Here is a 27,549-nt window from a genome sequence, read left to right as displayed (position 1 = left end):
TAGTGTGACTGTCACATAAGCAGTTTGCTATGTAATGTTGAATAATTCACTGTATACGCATAGACTCTTTAATGTTTTATATACCTGTTCTTCAAACGTGTCAAGTGGCCTTTTTTCTTGACAAACCTAAACTGGACCTCTCTGCGAGAGGTGCACCTTTTAAGTTGGAAACTTCATTTAAAAAGCCTGTTGTCTTTTTCCCACTATTTTAATTTGTACATATGTGGATATTCAATCTAAATCTTTAGTGGCAAACTAGGTCCCAGAATTGATAATGGTTTGATGTTGAGGATTTCATTGTCAACCTCACTTAATGCAGAGACATTTACCATCTGAATGAGTGTAATAATTATGTATATTTTGCTTAGATTGAGCAAGAATCTAAAGCGATAAAACCTTTGTACTAAAACTGGCTGGATCGCATGTTAGGAAAAGTATAGAGCTCCTTTGCCTTGAGGTGTCACCCCTTGCATGAGTCTCTATCCATTGATATTCTGTTAATCAAAGGCCTGATCCTGAAAGGATCTAGTATGCACCAGCCACCTTTTACAATTTCTTTCATCACATCTGCGGTGAGCAGAGAGTGAGAATTGTGGAAGCCTGATCAAGAACACAAGTGCATGGAATTCTTGGTTACTACAAGGCCACACCACACTGAATGTGTGTCCTGGAGCTGCTGTAACTGACATTTATTTTCAGCTGTCTGTAAGAAAGTCTCCATTAGCATGGCCGCTGGGAAAGATGGTGCAGAAGTAGGGAGAGGGACCTTAGGGCAGAAATCACCCCTAAATCTCCCCGAGATCAAGAATCTCTTGGGATTTGGAAATCTGGAGCCTAGCAAGTCCCATTTGTTTAGGTAAACAAATGTTCTAATGTTTCAGCTTTGGATAATAAAAAAAAAAAAGCCTGTCAGATTCCCTAGGCATTACCTGGCCGTCGTGTGCACTTCTTGGACTTTAGTTGCTCATAATTTAGAACTTGCATTGAAGAATAAAAAATTACTTTAACTCTACAAGCATACTCTGTGGTTTGTTCCCAGGTACTCCGACCAGAGACAGCAGCTCCCCACCTCCTGGCTACATTCCAGATGCCCAGCACCAAGTCGTCCGAAATGGTTCCTTCACAAGCATCACCAGCGAGGGAGAGTTCATTCCAGAAAGCATGGACCAAGTAAGTTTCATAATTGTCTCTCCTTTTCTCGTTCTAATATTTCAATTGCGGTCTTGTACCTAGACCTTAACCCTAAAATTCATATTAATGCATGAGCAAGCACATTGGTGCTGTAAAATGGCACACGTTTTAACTTTCTTTAATGCTAAACTTGTATGCTTTTTAGTAACTTCCAATTTGATTTTTTAAATTGTAAACCCTTTTAAATTTGACACTAAGAGTTTAAGAAAGTAATGAGAACAGAGTTGATCTAACCTCCTTCAGCAGTGTGGTGTGGAGTCCTAATGAGGTGGCCCAAATTGAAAGAAGCTTTTAAGGTTTCAACATAATGCTGAAAACATGCATGTTTTGTTATAAAGTTTTTAGTTAATGAACATTGATGTCTGTGTGGCTTTCTGGCGACTGAATCATGCATTTTCTGCATTTCCAGCAGATGTACATAAAACAATGTTGTATTTTTGCTTTGCCACCTCTTACCTTTGAGAAAGGATTAATGCGGACACATTTGTTAATCAAAAAAACGATAAGTAAGGCAATAGATCTAAAGATTTCTTGATTTTGGTAGCTTTCTGTGCCAGCCAGGAAGAAGAAATGAACATTTGCAAATTACCTTGGTCCCGTCCCATAAGATGCCCTTCCATACCAAAATGCTACTCCTATTCCTTATGCACAGGACCATAAGCAACCAAACATATTTCAGTCTCATTGGGCTTGAACACTGACGGTAAACAGTCAATTCGAGCACAAGTCTGTGTGGCCGCGAGATATTCTAGTGTTCTCGAATACTGCATTATTTTTTCCAGGCATTGGGTGGGACTTAAAATCGGCTTAGTATATTCCAGATGGGATTTTGAGCATTCTTTGCCACTACCCACAACATATTGACCTTACATACTATGATCATGGCATCACTAGATATAAAATAATCCCCTCTTGTTTTTGGTTTACATCGATTTTAAGGCTGCGTTCAATTCGGTAGGTGCCTATTTTGGACTAAATTGGTACACTGGGGTGTGACAAAAGACATGATCTCATGGTTCAACTACATGAAGGGGACTAGTGTCAAAGTTAGAATGAGCGGTAGGGGTGCCTGTACCGATGATATCACCACTAATAAAGGATTAAAGCAAGGTTGTGTATTGGTGCCCATGCTGTTTAATCTATACTTGCCAGATCTACCTGGTAGGTTGCAAGAAGTAAGAAACTGCCCTCCTAAAATTCGTTACACACATTATCTGGCTGTTTGCATATTATATATTGCAGATATACTGGTTGACGAGACTTACAAAGGCCTCCAAAGGTCAATGTGTGAATGTAGTAAGTATGCCCACTGTGAGTAATCAGAGGGTGTCCTCACTTCTTTCCCCAATATATCCTCCTCCCAGGTTGCCAGAGAAAGGCTGTCTCTTTCGGGTCCTGGGTGTGGATATGCGAGGGAGGATCACCTGGGTGGAGGAGACTTGGGGAATGGTAATGAGGCTCCCTTGGGTGAGATGTGGTATCCCCCATTCCCAATGAACCTAATATTGCCCAGGCCTTTGTATGTTAATATCTTTCCCTTGCCTATCTTTCCCATACTTTATTTCCCAGTAGAAATCAATCGGGTACTGGGATGAAGAAAAGACGCAACAGAGCCATACATCCTCTCTGTAATGACTCTTAGATACACTGACATCACCCGTTGTACTGAGACGATGAAGAGGCATCAAACAGTCAAATGAGCATTTTTCAAAGAAGCAACCTGTTATTGAAAGGAATGAATGGTTGTAATGAACATTGTCAAGAGGCAAACTAGCGTTGCCAAGAATCAAGAGTGTACTGGAAGCTTATACTGGTCTTTGTAAGCAAGAGCTACAAGTGAATGATGATAAAGCAAGTATCAAGGATGTGAATGAAAATTAAGCCACGCCTCATTGGAAAGCGGAAACTGTGGCGTAATGCATGTGAAGTCAATACAAGTAAGGTGTATCGGTTGTGTGACCTGCAATGAGTGGATCGTGTGGTCCGACAACTGCGTCTAGACAGAGTGCATCCACCTAAGGAAGATCTATGTGAACTGAAATTAAGGAACTGAATTCTATAACTTTGTGAAAAGTGACTAAACCAGAAGAGTTGGGAAGTATCAGAGTGATGTGTTTGGAACATTGAGAGATCTGGAAGATTGTTTTATTTGAGATCCTTGAGAGACTTGAAAGCATGGGGAAGGGAATCCCTATCTGATAACGGGAACTATTTGAACCTTGGGGAAGGGAATCCTTTTCCATCCAAAAGCTGGAAGAAGCTCTGAACTTTCATTGGAACACTTCTCATTTGATGTTGACATCCCTACACATTATATACAGTTAAATGTGAGCGCAAGTTTAGGTTTTGCATTGGACTTCCTGACACAGACTATCATTAGTTTCATTTAGGTAGGGAAATCCCACCTTGTCATAGATGGGGCAAGTTAGGCCTTTTTCCAACCTCACGTTTTGTTTAATAAAAGTTTTTATCCCAAAACTCTATTATGTTGTCTGTGTCTACTTCATGATGCCTTCACACCGTGCAGGGCTTGAAATTAAGGTTGGATAAGCAGGAGCTAAAAGCAACTCCCGGGTTTCCAGGATTAACCACTGACCAGGAGCTACCATTGGGGAACGACGATCTAGTACATAGCTTTCAGTAAATCAAACTTCCACATAATATAGGCCTATCATTATGTCCAATATGTGACTCCTTTTGCTTTAAATGTCGTAGAGATGTGTTGTAATGTTTTATAGATTGGCCCAAACACACATTTGAATTCATATAGTTATGTTTGTTTGGCATCAGGGGGCCTGGTGAGCCAAAAGTAGCTCCTGGTAGCTGTTGGTTTCAGGCTAACCAGGCTCTTCTAGGCTACAAGCAGGACCTAGATAGCTCCCAGCTCCAGTCAATTTCAAACCCTTTCATGCGAACGGACTGTCTTTGAATATTGGTAAGAAAAAACAGGTGCAACAGCCTTTGATAATAAAAAATAAAGTAGCCTGCTATAAATATCTGGGTCTGTCTATTGACGATGCTGAATTGCTGGCTGAGAAAAAAAAAAGCATTGGTATTATCGAAATGATAAAGAAGATAGCAGAATGCAGGTTATAGAATGAAAGGGATGGTTCTGCTGTATAAACAGTGCTTTTGTCCTGCAATATTGTATGGATTGGAAGCTATTGTTATGAAGTCATATATCTGGCTAATTGTAAGGTATTTGAAAGGTATTTTGGGTCTACCACAGTGTATAATTATGGCGGCCATTAGGTTGGAACTGAGTCTGGTTTCATTGGAGGGGCAAGTTGTTAGCATGTCTGCTATATATGAAAATGAAGAAATCCCCAGTGTCCTCTCTTGGCAGGGAAATTGATACTGGTATCAGGTTAAGTTCTTTAAAATATTAATGAAAAGATGTTTGATGCTTGCGAATCTTAAAATCACATGTTGTATGTATAATCTCACATCTAGTGGTGATCGCAGAGTAAAGCATATTTTTTTCTAAGATCAAAAAGAGACATTGACCTGGCTGTGACTAACATTATCCCTACTGTGACATGTAGTGTACCCATGATCCCTCAAGCGTCAAGGTCCTCCCCAGATTGTTTTTTTCCACCATACTGGTCGCAGGCATTAATACGCAGCCTGTGATACCGAGATTTCTGATGTTTGTTAATCTGCTTAGAATCACATGCTGTGCATAGGTCCGACATCCAGTGGTCACTGCGGAGTATTGCATTTTGTTTTTCGTAGTTGAAAAGGGGACGTCGACAAGGCGTGTCTGTAACACTATCCCTATAGTGACGTGCTTTGTACCCACAATCCCTCACGCGTCGAGGTCCCTCAGATTGTTTTTTTCCACCCAGCTACTGTTCGCCTTTATGCGGAGCTCCTCGAGAGACATTGCCAAATAGTTTCTTCGACCTTTGGTCGTTTGTTATTAATATCAATAACGTAGATCCCTCCCTCGACGCAGAGCTGTTCTCCGCCGAGCAAGATCTTCGATGGAAGGACGAGCGGAGGGGATCCTTCGGCGCTGCCGAACATGTGGCCAGGGCTCGCCGGCCATACACAGTAGGGAGAGTGGGGTTTTGTGGTCTTTCTTTCTTTTCTTTAAGAATGCCTTTCTCTTTTCCCCTCCCTCTTTCGAGGTCATAGTCACACTTATTGCCCTCAGCTATGGAGAGGACGCCATTTAGGTTTTGCCCGCTTTGCAAGGGTAAATATACCTGGAAGGATAAGCACAAACGGTGGGCCGTTGCTTACCCCCTCGATCACCAGGAGGACGGCTGTGCGGCCTGTAAATTACTAAAGCCCAAAACTCTAAAAGACCGCAGGGTCAAAAGGTGGGCGGCCTATGCCATGTCTAGGCCTGACTCCTCGCCCGCTGCCGCCGCCGAGTGTGACGAGGACAGTGACTACACGGCCCCCGTAACGGAGGCTGTAGACCTCTCAAAGGAGCGTTCACGCTCCTCGTTGTCCGTCCCCGGCCCCGACAAGCCCGGCTCACGCCCAGCTTATGGGGATGAACACCCCGGCGACAAGGACGCACACGGAAAAACACCAAAGCACATACCCCCGGCACGCATTCGTCGAAGACGAAGGCAGCCATAGCGCCAACGGGGACGCCGGGCCCACCGGCGTCTTCCGCCGACCGTAAGGGTCGTCAGCCCTCCCTGCCACCGCTTCCGCGACAGGTGACTGGGCATTCTAAAAATAAGGGCGCTAACACCAAAACCTCCGGCGACGCGTATCGCAAGAGCTCTCACGTTGCCAACAAGGACTCGACGAGCAAGGACTCGATGAGCAAAGGCTCGGCGTTACATAGCGCATCGGCGACCGATCCCTCGGAAGAGAGAATGATCGCCGAAAGCCTCGCGCGCATAGCATCTAAGGACGGCCAGAGACGTACGCCGAGTGAGATGCCGAAAACCGCGCACAAGGCCAAAGATACGCCGAAAGTGCCGGAAAACAGATCAGGCCAGTTCCCGACGCCGACAGAAGGCCCTAGCCAGCGAGAAGGCTACTCAGAAGGCAAAGGCTCTCTTTCTTCGACGTTATGGGACAGAACCAGACAATTACAGGAGGAAGAAACTCCTTTTTCATTCCCAGACCGTCCTGGCCGACCTCAGTGGACCTTTGAAAGGTTCCAGACCTGTATGGATAAACTAGACAGGTTCATGTCCATCCCAGAAGACAGGACACCCAAGAGACCAAGGGAGGCACCCCTCGAGAGTCCAAGGGCTAAATACCAGAAGTTTTATAACCCCATACAGGAGGACCCCATACAGGAGGACATATACTCTCACAATCCCACTGAGGAAGATACCTTCTTCCAGGAGGAAGATGAGTTCACCTATGTTGAAGACCAACAAGAAGAGGAAGGTTTTCACGAGGAAACTAACCAATGTGAGGAGGGGTTCCAGGAGGACACAGGCGAGGGCGACCCAAATCCCTGGCAGTCACCGGCTAGGTCGACAGACACAGGCAGTAGCAGTATAGTCATCAGGTCTACTGAAACTACACCAGTCAGGAACCCTTCGCCTGTCGATGATCAACCCACCTTCAATGCACTGCTGAAGAAGGCAGCAGCACATTTCGAAATTGAAACTGGGGAAGTCACCCCAGACACCGATTTCGTGGAGAGGATTATCAAGGAAAAACCCCCCACTAGTCAAATTATACCCATCCTCGCCTCAGTTAAGAGACGTATTACACCTTCTCTTGACACTCCTGCATTGGTGAGAGGGGTCAATCGGAGGATTGAGAAACTGTTCTCTCCCTCTCAATCAGACCCATTATATATTAAGGGTCACTCAATCCCGGACTCCCTGGTCGTGACCAACACCAGGAAAAGGGCAGGAGTGCCACTATCTACCAGCGAGGCACCCCCAGATAAAGAGGGGAAGAAGCTGTACGCCCTAGCCAAGAGAATCACCACCTCTGCAGCTTTCTCTACCAGAATCGCCAATAATCATACCCTATTGGCAAGCTATGCCGATGCTCAATGGGTTAAGCTCAAACAGGACATCGAAGAAGTTCCCGAACCCCTAAGGACTAATTTGCTAGCTACAGTTAATAAGGGCTCTCTGGTCAATCAAAGCATCGTCAAGAATACCCTCGATGCAGCAGAGACGGCTGGCCGCACTTTGGTACAAGGAATTTTACTGAAGCGTCACGTCTGGCTTCGAAATTCCGGATTTAAGGCGGAAACTCAAGCATCCCTTATTAATAAACCCATAGAGGAGTCCAACCTCTTTGGGAGATCAGTGGATGACGCGCTGGAGAACGCGAAGAAAGAATTTGACACAATAAAGACTGATAGGCGGAAACCTGTGCAGTTCCCTCTGGGACCACTGCAAAAGATTTAGGACTACAGGCGTTGGCGGTGAGCCCACTTGGTAGCAGTCCGTACCACACAGATTCACTTGGTAGCTGTGGCTGAGCAGTCAGACTTCTCTCAAGAAAAGTTGGTCAGTATGTGGAGTATACAAAATAGGGCAATTCTTCACAGCAAGACAAGCAAACACGCAACGAGGCTTAGTGTAAAGATAGTAAGTTATTTATTTATAACAGAACGTCTATGGAAAACACTAAAGCAAATCACGGCAAACAAATCGAACACAATTACTCTACGGAGCAGAAAACGATCAATTCCCCTAGCAAATTATCGACAACTCTAGTTTCTACCGGTACCACTTATTTTCAGACAGAGGTGTATGCCTCAACCTAGATGACACTCGAATATTAGATAGGATGGGAGAGAAAAGATAGGCAGGTTACGAAATCAACACAGTTCAATCCTCTGCGGACAAAATGCAAGGCAGGAAGGCAAGAATCACAATAGGTCATAAAGTTCAGAGGCCAGGCCCACTCGGAGAGAGGCAAGGCACGATGTCCCAAAAAGTCTCTAGTGGAGATGCATTCAAGTCGTTGTAGCAAATTGTTATCGGCAGATTGAACCAGTTCAGAACAAAGAATGAGCAAAGCTTGGAGGCGACCCAACGGGACGGAGAGGATTAAGACACCTCACTCGAACCGATCGAAAGGGAAGCCAGGCGAACACGGTACCTTGTTGTGGAGGGCAGCTCCAGCGGGGGCAGTTGTTCCTGGTGGTGGATGCACGAGGGGTCTTGGCTAAGAGTAGAGATGATCTCGTCGTCGAAGGAAAGGAAGTCCGGTGCACCACCAGGGAAGAAACCAGCCGCGAAGTGCTCCGTCACAAGGCACCACCTTTTGGTCGCGGTACAGGGGTAGTGGCTATCCGGTTGCCTATGTGCTCCGCACGGCAATTCGACCACTGCGTCCTGGGCGAATAAAAAGCAAAGGTGACTGGTTGTTCCCACCAGCCAGGGGAAGAGACTCTCCGGCAGGGAGATCTCCTCTGTCGTCGGGAGTGATGAGTCAGTTCCGCAGGGCTCCACCGGAGGTGTCGTCGTGCAGGTCGGCTCAGCGTTACCCTCGTCGGATTGTTTAGGTCCTGTGGCGACTTCTGAAGATCCAGTCCCAAAAGCCCTGCTTTTATGCAGAAAACCCCCATTCATTCAGCCTAGCTGTCAATCAACACATGCTAAGTGGTGAGCGGGAACGCTCACCACCTGGGCCAATCACTCCAGAGTGCGACCTGAGTTGGCATGGCAACACAGTCCAGGGTGCCTAAACCCCCTCCCACACCCCTGAGGTAACCCAGTTCTGGCAGAAAATACTACTCGATAAACTTATTTAAGATAAGTAGATCGGTAGTACGTCGGAGATTAATGAGAAAAAGTATCAATCTCCAACAATGGGACGAATCCCATAGGATTATGTTCGGGATCGGACATAACAAGTAGTTTCCACTGCCACCAGCCAAAACTCGACGTGGGGGGACGGGACAGTGCCCCCTCGAGTAACAGATCCAGGAGTAATCGAATTACCCCTACTAGTACGTCCACAATAAGATGGTTGGTACTAGTTCTGTTAGTAAATTTAGGTCTAGTAAAGCCAATGGTGACTTTACATGCCCGGGGAGACAGTAGTCAGTCCCCGGGTATGGAGTCTATGGTGGGGACCCGCTAGGGCGCCCCCGTGTTACGACACGTAGGGTGTGGTGTAACACACATAGAAAAACATATATGACCCTATGGAGTAAAAGACCCCATAGCCCATCGAACACATTGACATTTCAAAGGAATTACACACATACATGTCCAAGAGTGAGAGAAAAGAGTCTCACTCTTGGCAGGATGGAAAAAACAAACTCCAGAAATCCAGCAAAGCTGCTGGGGGACTCACTAGGTTAGGAAATTCAGCCTAAACAGAGAATTCTCCCTAACAAAGACCTTCGACCAAATTTCAAAACCCCCTAACAGGCGGGGATTTGGTAATAAGTGCTTTTTTCGTGGACAACGCCAGCAACAAAACCAACAACCGTATTCTGCCAGCAACTACCAGGGTAATAGCGGCCAGTACAATCAGAGGGGTCAACGCCGTGGCAAAGGAAGAGGCTGGGGTTCCACCCCCAGAGGCTCCCAGGCCACCAACACCAAGTGATGCAAAGATTTGCGTCCCCTCCCATGCAATGCTGGTCGGGGGCCGGTTAACATCCTTTCTTCCAGCATGGGAGGGAATAACATCAGACCGCTGGTTACTTTCCACCGTAGCACGCGGCTACTGTATAGAGTTCAACAGTGCCCCAACATACAGACCCCCGAGGGGACGCCGCATGACACCAGAACACCTCGCCATCCTTCTCCAAGAAGTGGACCAACTGCTGGAAAAATGAGCCATAGAGGTCGTACCTCTATCTCAGGTAATGGAAGGTATTTATTCAGTGTACTTCCTTGTACCCAAAAAGGATCTAACCATGCGCCCTGTATTAGATCTGCGCCCAGCGAACAAGTTTGTCAAACCCCAAAAGTTTCGTATGGTGACCTTACAGGAAGTGTTCTCACTGCTATCACAGGGAGATTACATGACAACACTGGACATGAAAGATGCATACTTTCATATTTTAATGTTGCCAGCGCACAGAAAATACCTCAGGTTCATGATAGGGGGCAAACACTACCAGTTCAGAGTGCTACCCTTCGGCATAGCATCTGCACCAAGGGTATTCACGAAAGTACTGGCAATGGCAGCGGCCCGCCTGCGCAGGTTATCCATCCCAGTATACCCTTACCTCGACGACTGGCTCATAACAGGGGATTCTTACGAGACATGCTTCTCAAACACCCAAAAGACTGTAGACCTTTTGTTCAACTGGGCTTCTCCATCAACGAGAAGAAGTCCAGCTTGGACCCCAGCCAAGTCAAACAATTCCTAGGGGCTCTAATTCGAACAAAGGACGGCCTCGTCTTCCCCTCCAACGAGAGGGTCCAAAACATGCTGTTTCAGATCCCCCAATATGTGGCAGGTCGAGAGGTGACGGTGCGCAAAGCGATGCGCTTGCTAGGAATGATGGCTTTGTGTATTTACTTGGTACCTCGCCCGCGCATGCGCCCAATGCAAGAGTGGCTCAACAGCCAGTGGTGTCAGGCCAGCGGACAATGGGACGATCTAGTGGTGGTCTCGCAGGCCTTGGTTCTCTCGCTACGGTGGTGGACAAAGGAAAACCTGATAGGAAAACCCTTTGCCACACCCGCGGTGGAGGCCACTCTAACCACGGACGCATCCCTCACAGGATGGGGGGCTCACCTATCCCATCAGACTGCTCACGGAGTGTGGACTCCGAGCTTAGCATCCAAGCACATAAACCTACTGGAGCTACTGGCGGTGTTCCAAGCACTAAAAGCCTTCCAGGAACACCTACAAGGGAAGACGGTGATGGTCCTTACAGACAGCACCACAGCCATGTACTACATCAACAAGCAGGGGGGCACCCACTCTCCAGGACTGTCCAAGCTGTCCCAGAATATATGGAAGTGGGCTCTCAGACGCAACATGTTCCTACTGTCACAACACGTACCAGGGGAACTCAATCTGCTAGCAGACGAACTCAGCAGAGACTTCCCCCTGCCCGAAGAGTACGAATGGCGATTGCACAAAGACATCGTCTTAGACGTCTTCATGCAATGGGGATTCCCGGAAATAGACCTGTTCGCAACTCTGGAGAACTCACAATGCCAAAGTTACGCCTCCAGGTACCCCGAGAACCAGTCCAAGGGGAACGGTCTGTCGATTCAATGGTCAGGGAAATTTGTCTACGCCTTTCCCCCGACTCCCCTTCTCAACAAGGTTGTGCACAAGATGCACCAGGAACAAGTTACCATGATACTAGTGGCCCCAATGTGGGCCCGGCAGCCATGGTTCGTGCACTTGATGGAGATGTCCCCATCTCCCCCAGTGAAACTTGCCTGCCCGTACAACATGCTGTCACAGGAAAAGTTGCAGGACACTGCATCCATGCCCTCAGCCCATGAACTTAGCAGCCTGGCTCCTGAGATCATAGAATTTGGACATCTACAACTGCCGCAGAGATGTATGGACATCCTCAGGGAAGCCAGAAAACCTAATACTCGCCACTGCTATTCTAGCAAGTGGAGAAGATTTGTCATCTGGTGTAGAGGTAAGAGCATCAACCCGGTTGACTGCTCTCCCACACATATTGTTCTGTACTTGACCCATTTACTGGACTCAGGTCTAGTGTTCAATTCCATTAAAGTCCACCTGGCGGCACTTTCTGCATACACCACTTCCCAACTTAGTGTCGTGGTGGAAGATACCAGTTATCAAGGCCTTCATGGAGGGGTTAAAGAGAATACACCCTCAGATAGCTAACCCAGCTCCCGTATGGGACTTAAATGTGGTACTTTCCAGACTCGTGGGTTCGCCATTTGAACCCATGCACAAGGCAACTCTTAAAGACCTCACTCTTAAGACTGCTTTCCTAATAGCTATCACCTCCATTAGGAGAGTAAGTGAACTACAGGCTCTTTCTGTTCTAGACCCCTTCGTAACAGTTCACAAAGATAAGGTGGTTCTACGCACACACCCAAGGTTTGCACCGAAATTCATCTAGAAATTCCATGTAAACCAGTCAATAGAACTACCAACGTTCTTTCAAAACCCTTCCAACTTGGGAGAAAAAAGTCTGCATACACTGGATGTACGCAGAGCTGTCATTTTCTACATGGAAAGAACCAGGCCACTGAGAAAGACTAATCGGTTCTTTGTCTCGGTGGTAGCAGGAAGAGAAGGAGATGCAGTCTCAAAGTCCACTATATCTAGATGGATTGTTCAATGCATCACTCTGTTACACTCTTGCTAAGAGAGAACTACCCTTCAAGCCAAGAGCACGTTCTACTCGAGGCACTGGGGCTTCCATAGCTTTCATTGCAAATGTTCCCCTTGAGTCCATCTACAAAGCGGCTACCTGGTGTTCTGTGCACACCTTTACAAAACACTACTTTCGAGGGGATTGGGTCCTCCGACGTATTCCATATCTATGACATGTAATCACCACAGCTGTGCTGCTTCGGAAACTTTTTTCGGCGTCCTGCGTCGATGACGTCGATGCGCCGTCGTCGAGGACCTCGTCCGACGTCATCCGATGTGATAAGTAGGACACACGACGCCCGTAGCCTCAGTTCCGTTTTTTCCGCGAACGTGTTGCTTCGTGTTTCTCGGTTCAACGCCTCGACTCTTTGGAGTTCTGTTCTTCTCGGTTCTTCGAACCTGTTTGTTTTGTGAAAGATCCTTCGTGTGAAGATGTCTTCTACTTTGTCTTCGACCCCGCGTCCGGGCTTCAAGAAGTGCGGGGAGTGTGGGTCCAAGATGTCGGTGACGGACTCGCACAACGCCTGCCTCTGGTGCCTCGGGGAGGCCCACGACACGGATGACTGTATCGACTGCCAGTCGCTCACGTCCAAAGCCTTACGCGAACGTAAGAAGAAGTTGTCGGTAGGTCGGGTGTCCAAGCCCAGGAAGTCGAAATCTGCGGGGCTTTTGACGGATGATTCGAGGGGTGACTCTCCGCGTCATCGTCGGAAGTCTCGTGGGTCTCCTTCTAGGAGTCGGTCTCGCCACTCCTCAGCCTCTTCGAGGCATTCTCGGAAGCGCCGACACCGGTCGTCTTCCAGGTCCTCTTCGGAGGACTCTGCCCGGCACGTCGGTTACCCCACCAGCCGTGCGACGCCGGAGGAATGGGCTTCCTTCGGGAAGAAAATGCTGGCGATTCTTGAGTCGCAGGGTACTAAGCCGTCCGCGCCCCCGAGTGGGGTCGGCCGTGAGAGGTCGAGAGACACCGCTCGCAAGAGTGGTCGGCACGAGTCACGGGAGAGGTCCCGTTGGGACACGGGGACTCGTTCTCGACGTACCAGTTCCAGGTCCCTGTCCTCGACGCGTTAGAGACCGTGTGCACCTGTGAGGTCTTCGAGGAAGACATCGACGTCTGAGGCGTCGACAGGCTTTCTCGAGGCTCCGGCTCCGAGGAAGTCGTCGAAGCCGTCGACGCTCAGGTCGTCGAGGGACACGCTCGGGGCTCCGGCTTCGAGGGCTGTGTCGACGCCGCCGATGCTGGAGGCACTGCATCTGACATTGACGCCGATTTCCTCGACGTCGATCCTCTCGGCGCCGATGCCGGTTCTCTCGGCGCCGATTCGCTCGACGCCTTTCGTGTCGGAGGTACCCCGTGGCACGGGAGAACCCCCTAGGAAGGCTCTGGTTAAGAGCAAGCCCTCTCGGGTGCCTTCTTTTCGCCACCTGGACTATATTTCAGAGGCGGATGAGGATTCGGATGGCCTGGTTCCTAGTCAGGTTCCAGATGAAATTGTCTCGGGCCATAGTCAGTTTGACGATTTGAGGCAGTCACTGCATGATGCCAGTGGACTGGACACCTCTCCGGAGGTGGAGTTTTGTAGGCCTGGCTCTCATGCCGATTCCTCGTACCGGCGCCTTATGGCTAGGGTTTCTGAGTACTTGGGATGGTCTGCTCCCCCAGGGGAGTTTGTGCAGGATGATCTGACGGACATCCTTGATGTTGGTCCCCCAACTGACCCGGTACTGCCGTTCCATATGGCTTTACAGAGAAGGGTGGCGGCGGCTTGGACTGCTCCGGAGAGTCTCCCGGCGGTGGGCAGATCCTTGTCGCGAAAATACCGTCCAGCCAGTAGCGACCCCTGCTACTTGACCAGGCACCCCACTCCGGAGAGTTTGGTGGTGCAGGCTGCCACGGCCCCGGCAAAGCAGGCGTCGTACCCTACCATCCCTCCTGATAGGGACGACAAACGTTTTGATGGCTGGGCGAAGAAAGTGTTTTCTTCTGGTGGTATGGCGCTTCAGGCGGCCAACTCCATTTGTGCCTTGTCTCGTTTCACGCACACTCTATGGAACTGTGTTGCGTTAGCGGCTGAACATATTCCCGAAGGGGACGAACGGGATGGTTTCCTTGCTATGGTCCAGGATGGTAAGGATGCCATGTGAGTCCGTTCAGTCGGGTTTGGACTTAGCTGAATGCGTCAGTAGGTCCATGGCGGCGAGCACCGTGATACGCAGGTTTGCGTGGTTGCGGAAGTCGGGGTTTGCTCCTGATGTGCAGTCCCGGCTCCTCAACATGCCCTTTGACGGTGAACACCTTTTTGGCAGCAAGGCTGACGAGAGCCTTGAGAGGTTGCAGACCTCAAAAGCTGCAGCGAAGTCGTTGGGCGCTGCAGTTCGCCAACCTCCGCCTTTTCGTCCTAGGGGACAGCAGTGGAGGGGTGGTTCCTTTCGCTATTACTCGTCCTTCAGTAAAGCGAGAGGAGCTGGCAGTCAAAGAGGCCAACGCAGGGGTACCAGAGGTGGACGACAGGGTACCCGTGGTGCCAAGGCCGCTCGGGCAGTTGCCTCTTTGCCCTCAGGTAACGCCGCAGCCGCTCCCACTCAGTCATGAGGCCATGTCCCATGGTTCGCCGGTTGGGGGACGGCTGGCGCAGCATCTTGTAGAGTGGCAAGCCATTACTTCAGATGTGTGGGTTCTGGAGATCATAACCCACGGCTACTGTCTTCCCTATCGGCACAGGCCTTGCGACAATCCACCGGGGAACCTCTCTTTGCAGAGTCCGGATCCGCTCCTTGCGCAGGAAATTCAAGCCCTGCTGGAGAAAGGCGCCATAGAACTGGTGCCTGTAGCGGAGAGGAACAAGTGATGGTATTCCCCTTATTTTTTGATTTCCAAGAAAGACTGGGGATTGAGACCCATCATGGACTTGCGCGGTTTGAACAAACTCCTCAGGAAGGACAAGTTCAAGATGGTTACTCTCTCTCCAGTCCTCCAGGCCCTACACCTTCAGGACTGGTTGGTGTCACTCGACCTCAAGGATGCTTACTTCCATGTGCCGATCCATCCCAAGCACAAGAAGTACCTGAGGTTCGCGGTTGGCGACTCGCACTTTTAGTTTCGGGTCCTGCCGTTCGGATTGACCTCCGTCCCGAGGGTTTTCACCAAGCTCATGGTGGTGGTGGCAGCGCATCTCAGGCAAGGGGGGATTCACGTCTGCCCCTACCTGGACGATTGGTTGATCAGGGGGAGCTCTCCCGAGCAAGTCCTGGATCATCTATCCGTCACCTGCCACTCCCTTCACAGGCTGGGCTTCTCCCTCAATTTAAAGAAGTCCCATTTGACGCCAACACAGCGGCTCCAGTACATCGGAGCAGTGCTCGACACTTCCCTGGGGCAGTGTTTTCCTCCCCAGGTGAGGGCTCTTCACATTCAGCAGATGGTGCACAAGTTTCAGCATGCCCAGACGCTCCCAGCGTTCGAGTTCTTGAGGTTGCTCGGCCTCATGGCATCCTGCATTCTTCTGGTGCCAGAGGCTCGCCTGCGGATGAGATCTTTGCAGTGGGCTCTCAAGACGCAATGGTCGCAGTCCTCCGGCAGGATGTCGGACTCGGTTCAGGTGCCGCCCTCGGTCGCCCGGGACCTTCTGTGGTGGGCCGTCGAAGGCAACTTGATGAAGGGGGCTCCATTTTGGCTTCCCCGGCCGGAGGTGACGATCGTGACGGATGCACGTGGGGAGCTCATGCCAACGGGCCAACGGGCTGACAGTCAGCGGTCGTTGGTCTCCGTCGGAGTCCAGACTCCATATCAATCTGTTGGAGCTTAGGGCCGTCAGGCTAGCCCTGAAGGCTTTTCTGCCGACTGTGCGAGGAAAGAATGTCCTGATCCTGACGGACAACACAGTGGCCATGCACTACCTCAACAAAAAGGGGGGGGGCAGGGTCACTTCCTCTGTGCAGGGAGGCGATGCAGCTCGAGTTCTGGGCCATTCAGCAGGAAGTTTCGATCTCGGCAGTTCATCTGGCCGGAGACGAAAACGTGACGGCGGACGCTCTGAGCAGGCAGAGCGCGATCTCTCACGAGTGGGAGTTGGCTTAGGAGATTCTCCTGGAGATCTTCGCCCTTTGGGGGACCCCTCAAGTGGATCTCTTCGCCTCCAGTGTCAACCGGAAGTGCGAAAGGTTTTGCTCACTGGAATTTCCTCCAAAAGGAGCCTTAGGAGACGCGTTCGTGGTGGAGTGGTCATTCCCGCTGCTGTACGCGTTTCCTCCAGTCCCCGTCATCCCGCAAGTGCTGCGGAGGTTACGGAAGTTCGGTTCCCGGATAATCCTCATTGCTCCGGCGTGGGCTCGGAGGACGTGGTACCCGGACCTTCTCGACTTGTCCATCTGCCCTCCACGTCGTCTTCCCTACCGAGACAATCTGCTCTCACGGGAGGGGGGTCAGGTTCTCCATCCAGAGGTCAGATCCCTCAACCTTCACGCTTGGCTTCTGAAAGGTTGAGGTATAGGGATTGGGACCTCCCTGAAGACGTGATGGAGGTGTTGCTTTCGGCCCGAAGGCCAGCAACTAAGTCTCTGTACCGTTTCCATTGACGTAAGTTCTGCAACTGGTGCAGAGTTCAGAATGTGGATCCTTTTGCATGTGACATCCCCATGGTTCTGTCCTTTTTACTTTCTTTGGCCCACAGGGGCTTGCAAGTGGGTACCATTAAAGGTTACCTGGCGGCGCTGTCCATCTTTAAGCGCTCGTCTGAAGAGTGTTCTTACTTTAAGATCCCTTTAATTTCACAGTTTCTGAAAGGGCTCACTTATGTGTTCCCTCCGTCACCTTTCCTGGTGCCCGGTTGGGATTTAAACCTTGTTCTTGGGTTTCTTATGGGTGCTCCGTTTGAGCCTTTACATTCTTGCCCTTTGAGGCTGTTGACTCTGAAAACTGTGTTTTTAGTTGCGGTTACTTCCGCTCGCAGAGTGAGTGAGTTACAGGCACTTTCAGTTAAGTCACCCTTCACTGTATTTCACAAGGACAGGGTTGTCCTTCAGGTTCGTCCTTCTTTTCTTCCGAAGGTAGTGACGGAATTTCATTTGGCCCAGAAGTTTGTTCTTCCGGCATTCTATCCTCCTCCGCATCCTGGTAAGGAAGAGGAGAGGCTCCATAGGCTTGATCCTAGGAGAGCTTTAAGCTTTTATGTTTCACGCATGTCCCGGGTCAGAGTGGACGATCAACTCTTTATTGGTTACGCTGGGAAGCGTTTGGGGCAAGCTGTGACGAAACAGACTTTGTCTCGCTGGATTATTTTAGCCATCTCGGAGTGTTACCACTTGGCGGGTAAGCACCCACCGGCTGGCTTGCAGGCCCATTCTTCCAGGGGTGTGGCTGCATCTACTGCCCTGCAGAGGGGTGTTCCTATTCGCAACATCTGTGATGCAGCCACCTGGGCTTCAGTACATATATTTGTACGTCACTATTCCCTCGATTCCATCCGAGGGCAAGATCTGGCCTTTGGCAAGGCGGTCCTTTGCTCTGCTATTTGATTGGCTATTCTAAATTTTGATTCTAAATTCTTTCCCTCCTCCTTGCTCTGGTACTGCTTTGGGAGTCTGTCATAGATATGGAATACATCGGAGGACCCAATCCCCTCGAAGAACAAGTTACTTTCTTACCTGGTAACGTTCTTTCGATGGGATGGTCCGACGACGTATTCCATATTGCTCCCGCCCTGCCTTCCCCGCTGCAGAATTTCTTTTGCGATTGCAGCTTACGTTCCACAAGGCTTTGTGTCTGACTGGCAGTTGACTTAGGTCACATGTTCTGGGGGAAAAAAGTACAACTGAGGCTACGGGCGTCGTGCGTCCTACTTATCACATCGGATGACGTCGGACGTCGGAGGAGGTCCTCGACGACGGCGCATCGACGTCATCGACGCAGGACGCAGACGCCGAAAAAAGTTTCCGAAGCAGCACAGCTGTGGTGATTACATGTCATAGATATGGAATACGTCGTCGGACCATCCCATCGAAAGAACGTTACCAGGTAAGAAAGTAACTTGTTGGTCTAGATGCACACTCTAGATCTGACTCCCAGGTGGTACAGGCAGTATTAAGACATCTTTTCTCTACTGTTCCTTCTCATAACCCACCGCCAACTCCGGGTACTGCTCGCTAGTCTATGCACAGCATGTGATTCTAAGCAGATTAACAAACATCAGAAGACAATGCATTACTTACCGTAAAAGCATTTCCGATGGTTGGTTCTGCTTAGATTCACATGCGCCCACCCTTCCTCCCCGCTCGGATGGAAGGAACATAAACATCTTTCTACATCTCTCTCTCTTCTGTACTCACTCATGTATAGAAGGCTCCCTCGGGGCAGAAAAAATACAAACAGAGGGACCTCGACGCGTGAGGGATTGTGGGTACAACGCACGTCACTATAGGGATAGTGTTACAGACGCGCCTTGTCGACGTCCCCTTTTCGACTACGAAAAACAAAATGCATTACTCTGCAGTGACCACTGGATGTCGGACCTATGCACAGCATGTGAATCTAAGCAGATACAACCATCAGAAATGCTTTTACGGTAAGTAATGCATTGTCTTATTGCTAATGATTATCACATCTTCGCACTCTTTCGTTGATTTCACTCGACGGCTGTTTCCTGTCTGAAGATTTATGCAACTGGATTCTCGACTGCTGGCGGGAGCCTTCACCATCAGGCTTCGGCCTTTCACAGTAGGGAGAGTGGGGGCCTTACTTCTCGACATTACTCTTTAGAGAATACCTTTTCCTACTTTTCCCTCTGGTTTCCTGTCTCTTGCTGCTATTTTTCTATTTAATAATGGAGAGAACTCAATTTAAATTGTGCCCTTCCTTTAATAGGAAGTTTTCTTGGAGAGACACTTATAAGGAGTGTAATAACTTCTTACCATCGTGACCATGACGAGCGGCGTTGCAAGGCCTGTCGACTCTTTAAGCCTAAGAAACTTAAAGAAAGGTGCGTAAAGCAGTGGGTGGCCTATGCCATTCAGGCCGAATCTTGTTCCCCCACCGGTGCTGTCGCATCAGACGAGTTCGGATTGCTGAAGACCTTGCTATGGAGTCTGCTGAATCCCACATGACAGCCTTGTCCCCACTAGGCATGGCGAATGCACTACTGCGGCGAAACCGCCCACTGGCGACATGGGCACACACGCTCACACCACCCCTGGTATCCCTTGATGGTACCGTCGAAGAAGCCTACTGCACCATCAGGTTCATCGAAACCTTCAGCAAAATCTGTTGAACCTTCCGGTTCTCAGCCCGCTGCGCCACCTCCAGTGCCTTTAGCGCATGGTTTAAAGTCTTCAACTATATAGGGTGTCCCCTAAATCTTTGGTGCTTATGTCGTAAGACGTTGAAATGCATGTCCCTAAGTAAGACGCACCCTAAAGTGAGGGATAAGTGTTACGCTCACCTGGTATCCACAGGGACGCCACCCAGCCGGGTTACTCGCTGGTATGCTTCTCAGCTTTGCCCTGATGTGGTCTGCAGGGAAGGTTCTGCCTTGTGGTAGAATTAGGCGTGCTCTCCGTCCTGCCTTCTTTGCAGGGGCGCGTTGTCTTTCATGGGCGAGAGTGGTCTAGTTACTTCACTGACGCCGGCCCGTTTGATATTGATCAGGTAGGTCTTATTGCTGTTCTTTAGTTTTGTTGCTATCCTGCATGCCTTTCTATGTTTAACATGTCTTTTTTCTCCCTTAGGTATGCAGAGCTTCAGCGCGGCAAACTGGCTTGGTTGAGCCCCTCTGGTAAATGATGGCGCATTAAGAGCGCTATGATGCGGTAAGTAAGGGCTATGCGCAGCGCTGCGAAGTCTTGCCTTTGCTAACCTGTGTTTTCCTTCCTTGTAGGTTGCGGTGTTCTTCAGCGCGAGTGGAATGTCCGGAGTGGTGCCAGCCGAGAGGCGACCAGCCAGGTAAGCCTTTTGAGCAGTTCGTAATTTGTAAATGTCTCTACTGCTTTCTTTAATGTTGCCTCCATCTTCCTCTTTCAGGTCGTTCTGTCCGGGAGGCGTGCAGATTCGAGGAAGCTGTTCTCAGTAGCTGTGAGTGTTTAAAGATGAAGACTGCAGGTAAGATGCTGCTGCTAATGATGTTCCTTTTGTCTCCTTGCAGGTTCTGCTTCTCCGAGGTTCGAGGGAATAGCTGGACACGGTGAGCGTCATGTTGCAAGCTGCAAAGAAACGCGAAGCGTGTTGTCTTGCTCGGGTGTGGTTTAAATAGCCCCAACAAAATAGTCCAGGTAAAGTAGTCCCTAGGCTACCACACCCAAAACACTAGACCGCATAGCTTTGTTCTTAGGAACCAAGCCATGTGATTGCCTCCATGTTGGCTGACAATACAATAAAGTAGTTCCCAAGCACATTCCCATGAGGGCTTTTGAAGAGGATGCCAGGTTCTAGAGGCCCGAGTCCTGACTCCACCTGTCCAATGGGTTTGTAAGAGGGGGTTTTGGGCGAGGGGCGTGACAATAAGTTGCCCAAGACACTTCCACAGCCAGATTCCCATAATACCGGCCCCCAGGCACTCCCTGTTTCACCTCAGGGTTATGTCCAGGCCTATACCCCACTGTCACAGTCCCTACATGGTCAGAAAGGTCCCACTCAAAAGGAGTTTGCTTTTCCACTCCCTGAAACTCTTAACTAACAGGGTCCTGAACTAGGGCAAGGTTTGAGGAACTTATGGAAGAGGTGTCAGAGTTCATTTGATTTCTCAACCAGGTTTGATTGGAGTACTCCAAACAGAAATTGTTCCTTATATTTGGACCCTAGGCCGTACAAGCCTCCTAGACTTCAGTCCCCTTTTTATTGCTGTGCCTCTCCTGTACTTAAAATGACTGATCCCTCACAGGATATTTTTCAGGATTTCAGTGTGAGGAATTAATTTATGCCCCCAGACAAGGGTTACCGCTCCCAAGATCCTGCCTCCCAGGACCCAGGCGCATGGCTTGATACTGATGACCAGGGGGCTTGGCCTACTACCCCTGCTCATGAGGCAGAGCCAACAACATCTTTGTAGACGCCACACCCGTCACAAAGACCAGAGAGGCTTCTCCTATTGACGACCAGCTGCTGTTTAATAACATTCTTTAAAAGGCAGCAGACCATTCTAAAATGTTATTTATTTATTGGATATTTGTATGGCACCTATACACAGGTGTGTCCAGGTGCCACAAGACAAGAAGGGGGTGCAGGCGGACATGAGAATCACAAAAGTACAACAACAAAGAACGCTTATATTGGCCTAAATTCTTACTCTAGAGGCGGTGACAGACTCTGACCTTGTGGAGGATATCCTCAAAGAAGATGTCAGTCAGTCGATCCCTCTTCTCAACTCTATCAAGAAGCGGATTGCCCCTTCTTTGCTCAAACCGTCCCTTACTCTGGCAGTTATCCTGCACATTGAGAAAATGTTCAGGCCCTCTTGCTCGCATCCCCTCTATATTCGGGGACACTCTGTTCTGGATTCATTGGTGGTAACCACAACCAGAAAGCGTGCAGGCGTGCTCTTGTCTTCGGCTCCAAGGGTATTCACCAAGGTACTGGCGGTGGCGGCAGCAGACTAACGCTGGGAGGCAATTCCCGGTGTACCCTTACCTGGACGACTGGCTCATCACGGGGAAGACCCCAGTAATTTGCAGAGCAAACATTCAAAGGACAATCGACCTCCTCTTCGAATTGGGCTTCTCAATAAACAAGAAAAATTCAAATATGGTGCCAAGCACATCCAAACAGTTCCTAGGAGCTATCCTAGACACTCAAGAGGGGTTGACCTTTCCTTCCGAGGAAAGAATTCGGAATATACTGCTGCAAATTCCGCAATATCAATCCGGTCACCAGATAATGGTACGCAAAGCAATGCGTTTGCTGGGCATGATGGCGTCATGTATTTACCTGGTCCCCCACGCGCGCCTACGTCCCATACAGGAATGGTTGGCGAAACAGTGTTCTCAGGCAAGTGGTCAGTGGGACGATCTAGTGGTCGTTTCGCCAACACTTGTACAAAGCCTCACTGGTGGACAAGAGAGAATCTGTCCAAGGGGAAACCCTTTTACGATCCCGAGATACAGGCGGTAGTCACAACCAATGCATGCCCGACAGGGTAGGGAGCGCACCATCTCCACACAGCTCAGGGTCTCTGGTCGCACTCGGTGGCCAAGAATCACATCAACCTTTTAGAGCTTCTTGCAGTATTCAGAGCACTTCAAGCATTCGAGCCCTACCTGTTAAATCTGTCAGTGCAAATCCGGACGGACAGCACTACAGCCATGTTCTACCTGAACAAGCAAGGAGGGACTCGGTCGCCAAATCTGTCCAAGCTTGCCCAGAAAATCTGGATATGGGCACTCAGACGGAACATCTTCCTGTCATCGCAACATGTTCCAGGGGATCTCAATTCCCTAGCGGATGCTCTGAGCAGAGACCCCCTCCCAGAAGAACACGAATGGTGTCTACACAGAGAAGTCGTAGAAGATATCTTCTCTCAGTGGGGTTTCCCCACTATAGACCTATTCGCCACAAGCGAAAACAGACAATGCCCAGGATTTGCATCCAGGTTCCCCCAACCAGACTCCCAGGGGAACGCCCTGTGGATGAACTGGTCAGGGATGTTTGCGTACGCTTTTTCACCAACTCCTCTAATCAGGAAGGTGGTCAACACGATGAACAGAGAATCGATGACGCTCGTCCTAGTTGCTCCCATGTGGTCAAGACAACCGTGGTTCCCACACTTGCGCAGATTGGCTGTGTGTGAACCCATCAAACTTCTGGGCTGGTACAACTTACTGTCCCAGCACCAAGGTCAAACGGTGCATCCTCAACCCAACTCAATGAACCTGGCAGTATGGCTCCTGAGGTCATAGAGTTCGGACATCTCAATTTACCACAGAGGTGTATGGACATCCTAAAGGAATCTAGGAAACCTAACACAAGGCACTGCTACTTGGCAAATGGAAGAGATTCGTTATCTGGTGCCAAAATAAACAAATCAACCCAGTTGATTGCACTCCTTCCACTATTGTTCAATACATGCTCCACCTGCTGGATGCAGGACTGGTTTTTAACTCACTGAAGGTACACCTGGCAGCCCTGTCAGCATACACCACTTCCCATAACAAGGTGTTGTGGTGGAAAGTACCAGTAGTTAAAGCCTTCATGGAAGGAGTAAAGAGACTTCACCCTCCTATTTCAAACCCACCACCAGGATGGGACCTTAACGGGGTGCTATCTAAGCTCATGGGCCCCCCATTCGAGCCCATGCACAAAAGCAGTCTCAAACACCTGACTTACAAAACGGCCTTCTTAGTAGCAATTACATCTATAAGAAGAGTCAGTGAAATTCAGGCTCTGTCAGTGCAAGATCCCTTCTTTACTGTCCATAAAGATAAACTGGTTTTACGCACACAACCTAGGTTCTCACCTAAGTTTATTTCCAAATTCCACGTGAACCAGTCCATCGAGCTTCCGGCTTTCTTCCAAGACCCACAAAGCTCGGCTGAGGTGAAACTACACACACTAGATGTGCGTAGGGCGGTCCTCTACTATGTAAACAAAACCAGACCGCTAAGGAAAACAGATCAGCTGTTTGTCTCCGTAGCTACAGGCAGAGAGGGGGATCGCGTCTCTAAAGGTGGCATCTCTAAGTGGATTATTAACTGTATCCAGCTGTGTTACTCACTATCTGAAAAAACTCTGCCTTTCACGCCTAGGGCCGACTCTACAAGAGGCATTGGGGCCACTCTGGCTTTCATTGCAAATGTACCAATTGACACCATTTGCAAAGCAGCTACTTGGAGCTCTATTCACACTTTTACTCAGCACTACTGCATTGACACCCATTCCAAGACAGATACACAAGTGGGACAAGCGGTTCTAAGACATTTATTTGCTCATGACCCTTCTCACATCCCACCTCCTTCAGGTACTGCTCGCTAATTATGCACAGCATGTGATCTAAGCAGATTCCACAAGCCTCAGCAGGCATACATTACTCACCGTAATCGTATTTCTGATGCTTGTATCTGCTTAGATTCACATGCGACCCACCCTTCCTCCCCTCTGAGAGAAGGCGCATGGATGCTTGTAGTCTTACCTTTCTATATATCAGCTTGGATTATCTGTACTCACGCTACTCCTCATGCTACCTCATGTCAGAAAAAATACAATCTGAGGGTCCTAGACGCGTGAGGGATCGTGGACGTCACACTAGGGTTAGTATTACTGGCACGCCCTGTGTCGATGCCCTTTTTCGAGTTTCGAAAAACAAACTGTAATACTCCGCAGCTTCCACTAGATGTCGGCCTATACACAGCATGTGAATCTAAGCAGATACAAGCATCAGAAATACGATTACGGTGAGTAATGTATCCCATATATGCACCCGTTGTCCCCTAAAAATCGGTTTGGTTAAGACTGTTTGGGGGGGGGGGGGTGATACTGATCAATGATGCTGTAATTCTGTGACCTGTGCAACAAGAATGAGAGGCAGACCCCATGCTTCATGCCCTCTGCGGCTTCTCTTTTTGAATTTACCCGTGCAGAAGTGTAGGGACGCACCAGAAGATTGAGGCAAGAGCTCGGCACGCGGGACCACAGGTTGTGAATCATTCATTCTCCCCGCATATGGGTTCACCGTCTTCCACACGTAGATTTGTCAAAAAAATGGTATAGAGGGTAAAACTGTTAGGAAGAATTCTCCTTTCTGTGCTAATTCCCTTCAACCTAAGAGACCCCCAGCTCTTTTGCTGGACTTTAGGACTTTTAAATTTTAACCTTCGAGTGAGCGAGCACTTTTTCTCGCTCATGTGTTTTGACCTGATTTGGATTATATGTTTACATTGTTTTTGGAGTCTGACAAATTCCATACGCATCTAATTTTTGCATGGTGACACACAGCACCTTCAGTGCAGTGTCACAGAGAAATCCTTTAGATTTCTCATAAGGTTTAAATACCTTTTCTTGGGTGAACTACTGTTGCCAAGAATAGTAAAGTGAAATTGACTTTACTTACCTTTTCTCTTTTGTTAGGGAGAATTCTCAGAAATGTGCTAATTCCCTTCTACCTTAGAGACCCCCAGCTCTTTTGCTGGACTTTAGGAATTTTAATTTCTAACCTGGAGAGTGAGACCTTTTTTCCCCCCACCCTCTCATGTATTTTTCTGTGGGTTGGACTCTGTTTCATTTGACTTTGTAGGTTGACAAACTCCATAGGCATCATCTTTACATTGTGACGCATCGCACCATCAGTGCAGTTGCACAGGGACGTCTCTTAGATGTCCCCAAGGATTAAATCCGTACATTTTTTAACTTTCTAGACAAAGCACACACTATCTTACCATAGGGTGCTGGAGGGGTTACTTAGTATACCCTTTGTTTAGTTTCTCATTTAACATTTTTATGTTACCCTTTCTACAATTAATGGCTGGTGGCAGTGGTTTACTTTTTACTACCATTGTGTGTTTTTACCGCAGGCTGCGTTTGCAGCTGCAGTAAAGCACCCATGGGTGCCCATTTTGTCAAAATGGCCGGTCTTCTTTTTCCGCCATTTCTTGTTGGAAAGGTCCTTCTTGAGATTTACTCTGCGTGCCAAATCAGGTTTGGTCCCTTTGTTCGTTTTGCCTTTGGCTGGTTTCACGAGCCCAGGAACATGAGGATCTTCAGAGCTGTACAGGAACGGAAGCCAGCTGGAACCATTTCTTCTAACCAAAGGTACTGTAAACGGAAGAGGACTTGGATCTTGCTGTGTAGCCTTACTTGCTCTCAGTTTAGACTTGTCTTGGTTGTCATTGTAGAGTTGCTTGCAGCTTTGCCCCTCATAAGCCTCCCAGCTTGTGGCCCTTCAAGTGAATCTTATTTCTACAAACCTTTCTAAAAACATTGTGCAAGATGTTTACTTACCTTCAAAGAAGATCATCCGCTCCCCTAGACTTAACTCAACTAACATTGGCTGTCCAGGCTCCCTGAGAGACTCTTCTTACCTTTGACTCTGTGCCTTTACCTTACCCTCAGGAATGGGTTACATTTACTTGACATTGGAAGGTTTAAAAAGTGCTTTCTTACCTGTTAATTATTTGTTAACCTTTGTTTTATTCCCCAATCTAACCTTCGCACCAAACTCAGTATTGCTCTAAATGTACCAGTGTTAAATCAATGTCCACAGTGTCCTACCTGAGGATGTAGGAAGTGTCTGTGTGCCATCCCCAACGGGTATCATCTGATTTAGAGAAACAGATTGTGTTTTGAAGTATATTGTAATTGTTACATGTTTTACTCCCTTCTGAAGAAGGCTTATATAACTAACAAATTAATAACTGTCACTGTGAAACTGTTACAACCCTACTGCTCACATTGACCCCTCTTGAGATAAGTCTAGCTGCTCAGCCACACTAACAATCTGTGTAGTACAGACTTATACCAAAGGTTGGGTTCCTATTGACAGGAGGTCAAGGTTGCTGTAATCTTCCGAAGCATACTGCACACAATCTTGCCCAACATCTTTGTAGGTCCAGCATCCAGACCCCATGGACACAGAGGTGAGAATTTGAAGGCCCCCTACCCTCTTAACCTTGATATATTAGTTGTTTGTGGCCTTAGATCGGCACAAACAGTGTGCTTTGTGCCTCCTGTTGCCCCCTGCCTGCTGCTTGCTTATTCCTTCTCCTCCTGGACCTCCCTGACCAACCTGATTGGTGCCTGCTGCCCTAATAGACCATCCAAACAGGGCAACTCCAGCAGCTAATGTCCCCATGGCAAAGGGCTACTCCAATCAGAGGCGGCTCCATATAGTCTCTTCAGGTGTCAGCAGGGGAAGCCAGTGGCCAGCCGTCAACCAGCAACAACTAGGACTAGTACGGTAGGAGTGGCCTGGGTGGGGAGTAGAGCAATTTCTCTACCCTGGAAACCCAGCCACTTGGCAACCTTACCCACACCTGTACAATACTGTGATTACATTCCTCTGCCTCCCTCTATCCCACTATGAAGGACTCTCAAATCTCGTTGTGCTTAGCCTTGTACTCAAATTGTATTGTTGGGTGTAGGCCTCTCTCCCACTATACAGGACTACCCAAAACCTACTGTACTATAGTCTGAAACCTACGGTACTGTGA

The 27,549-nt window shown here is 48.8% G+C and overlaps 1 protein-coding gene across 1 annotated transcript in view; it reads left to right on the top strand.

Annotated features, from left to right (window-relative positions):
• MAP3K2 (mitogen-activated protein kinase kinase kinase 2) overlaps positions 1–27,549 on the top strand; it is a 1,280,649-nt gene that overhangs the window by 593,931 nt on the left and 659,169 nt on the right. Inside the window, exon 8 of the mRNA XM_069616795.1 lies at positions 1,040–1,170. Coding sequence (XP_069472896.1) covers positions 1,040–1,170 — 131 coding nt within the window. The remainder of the gene's footprint in view (positions 1–1,039; positions 1,171–27,549) is intronic.

Source organism: Ambystoma mexicanum, chromosome 9 (assembly GCF_040938575.1).
Source record: "Ambystoma mexicanum isolate Mex_15411 chromosome 9, UKY_AmexF1_1, whole genome shotgun sequence".
Classification (NCBI taxonomy): Eukaryota; Metazoa; Chordata; class Amphibia; order Caudata; family Ambystomatidae; genus Ambystoma; species Ambystoma mexicanum.
This window is presented reverse-complemented; position numbering and strand designations above follow the sequence as displayed.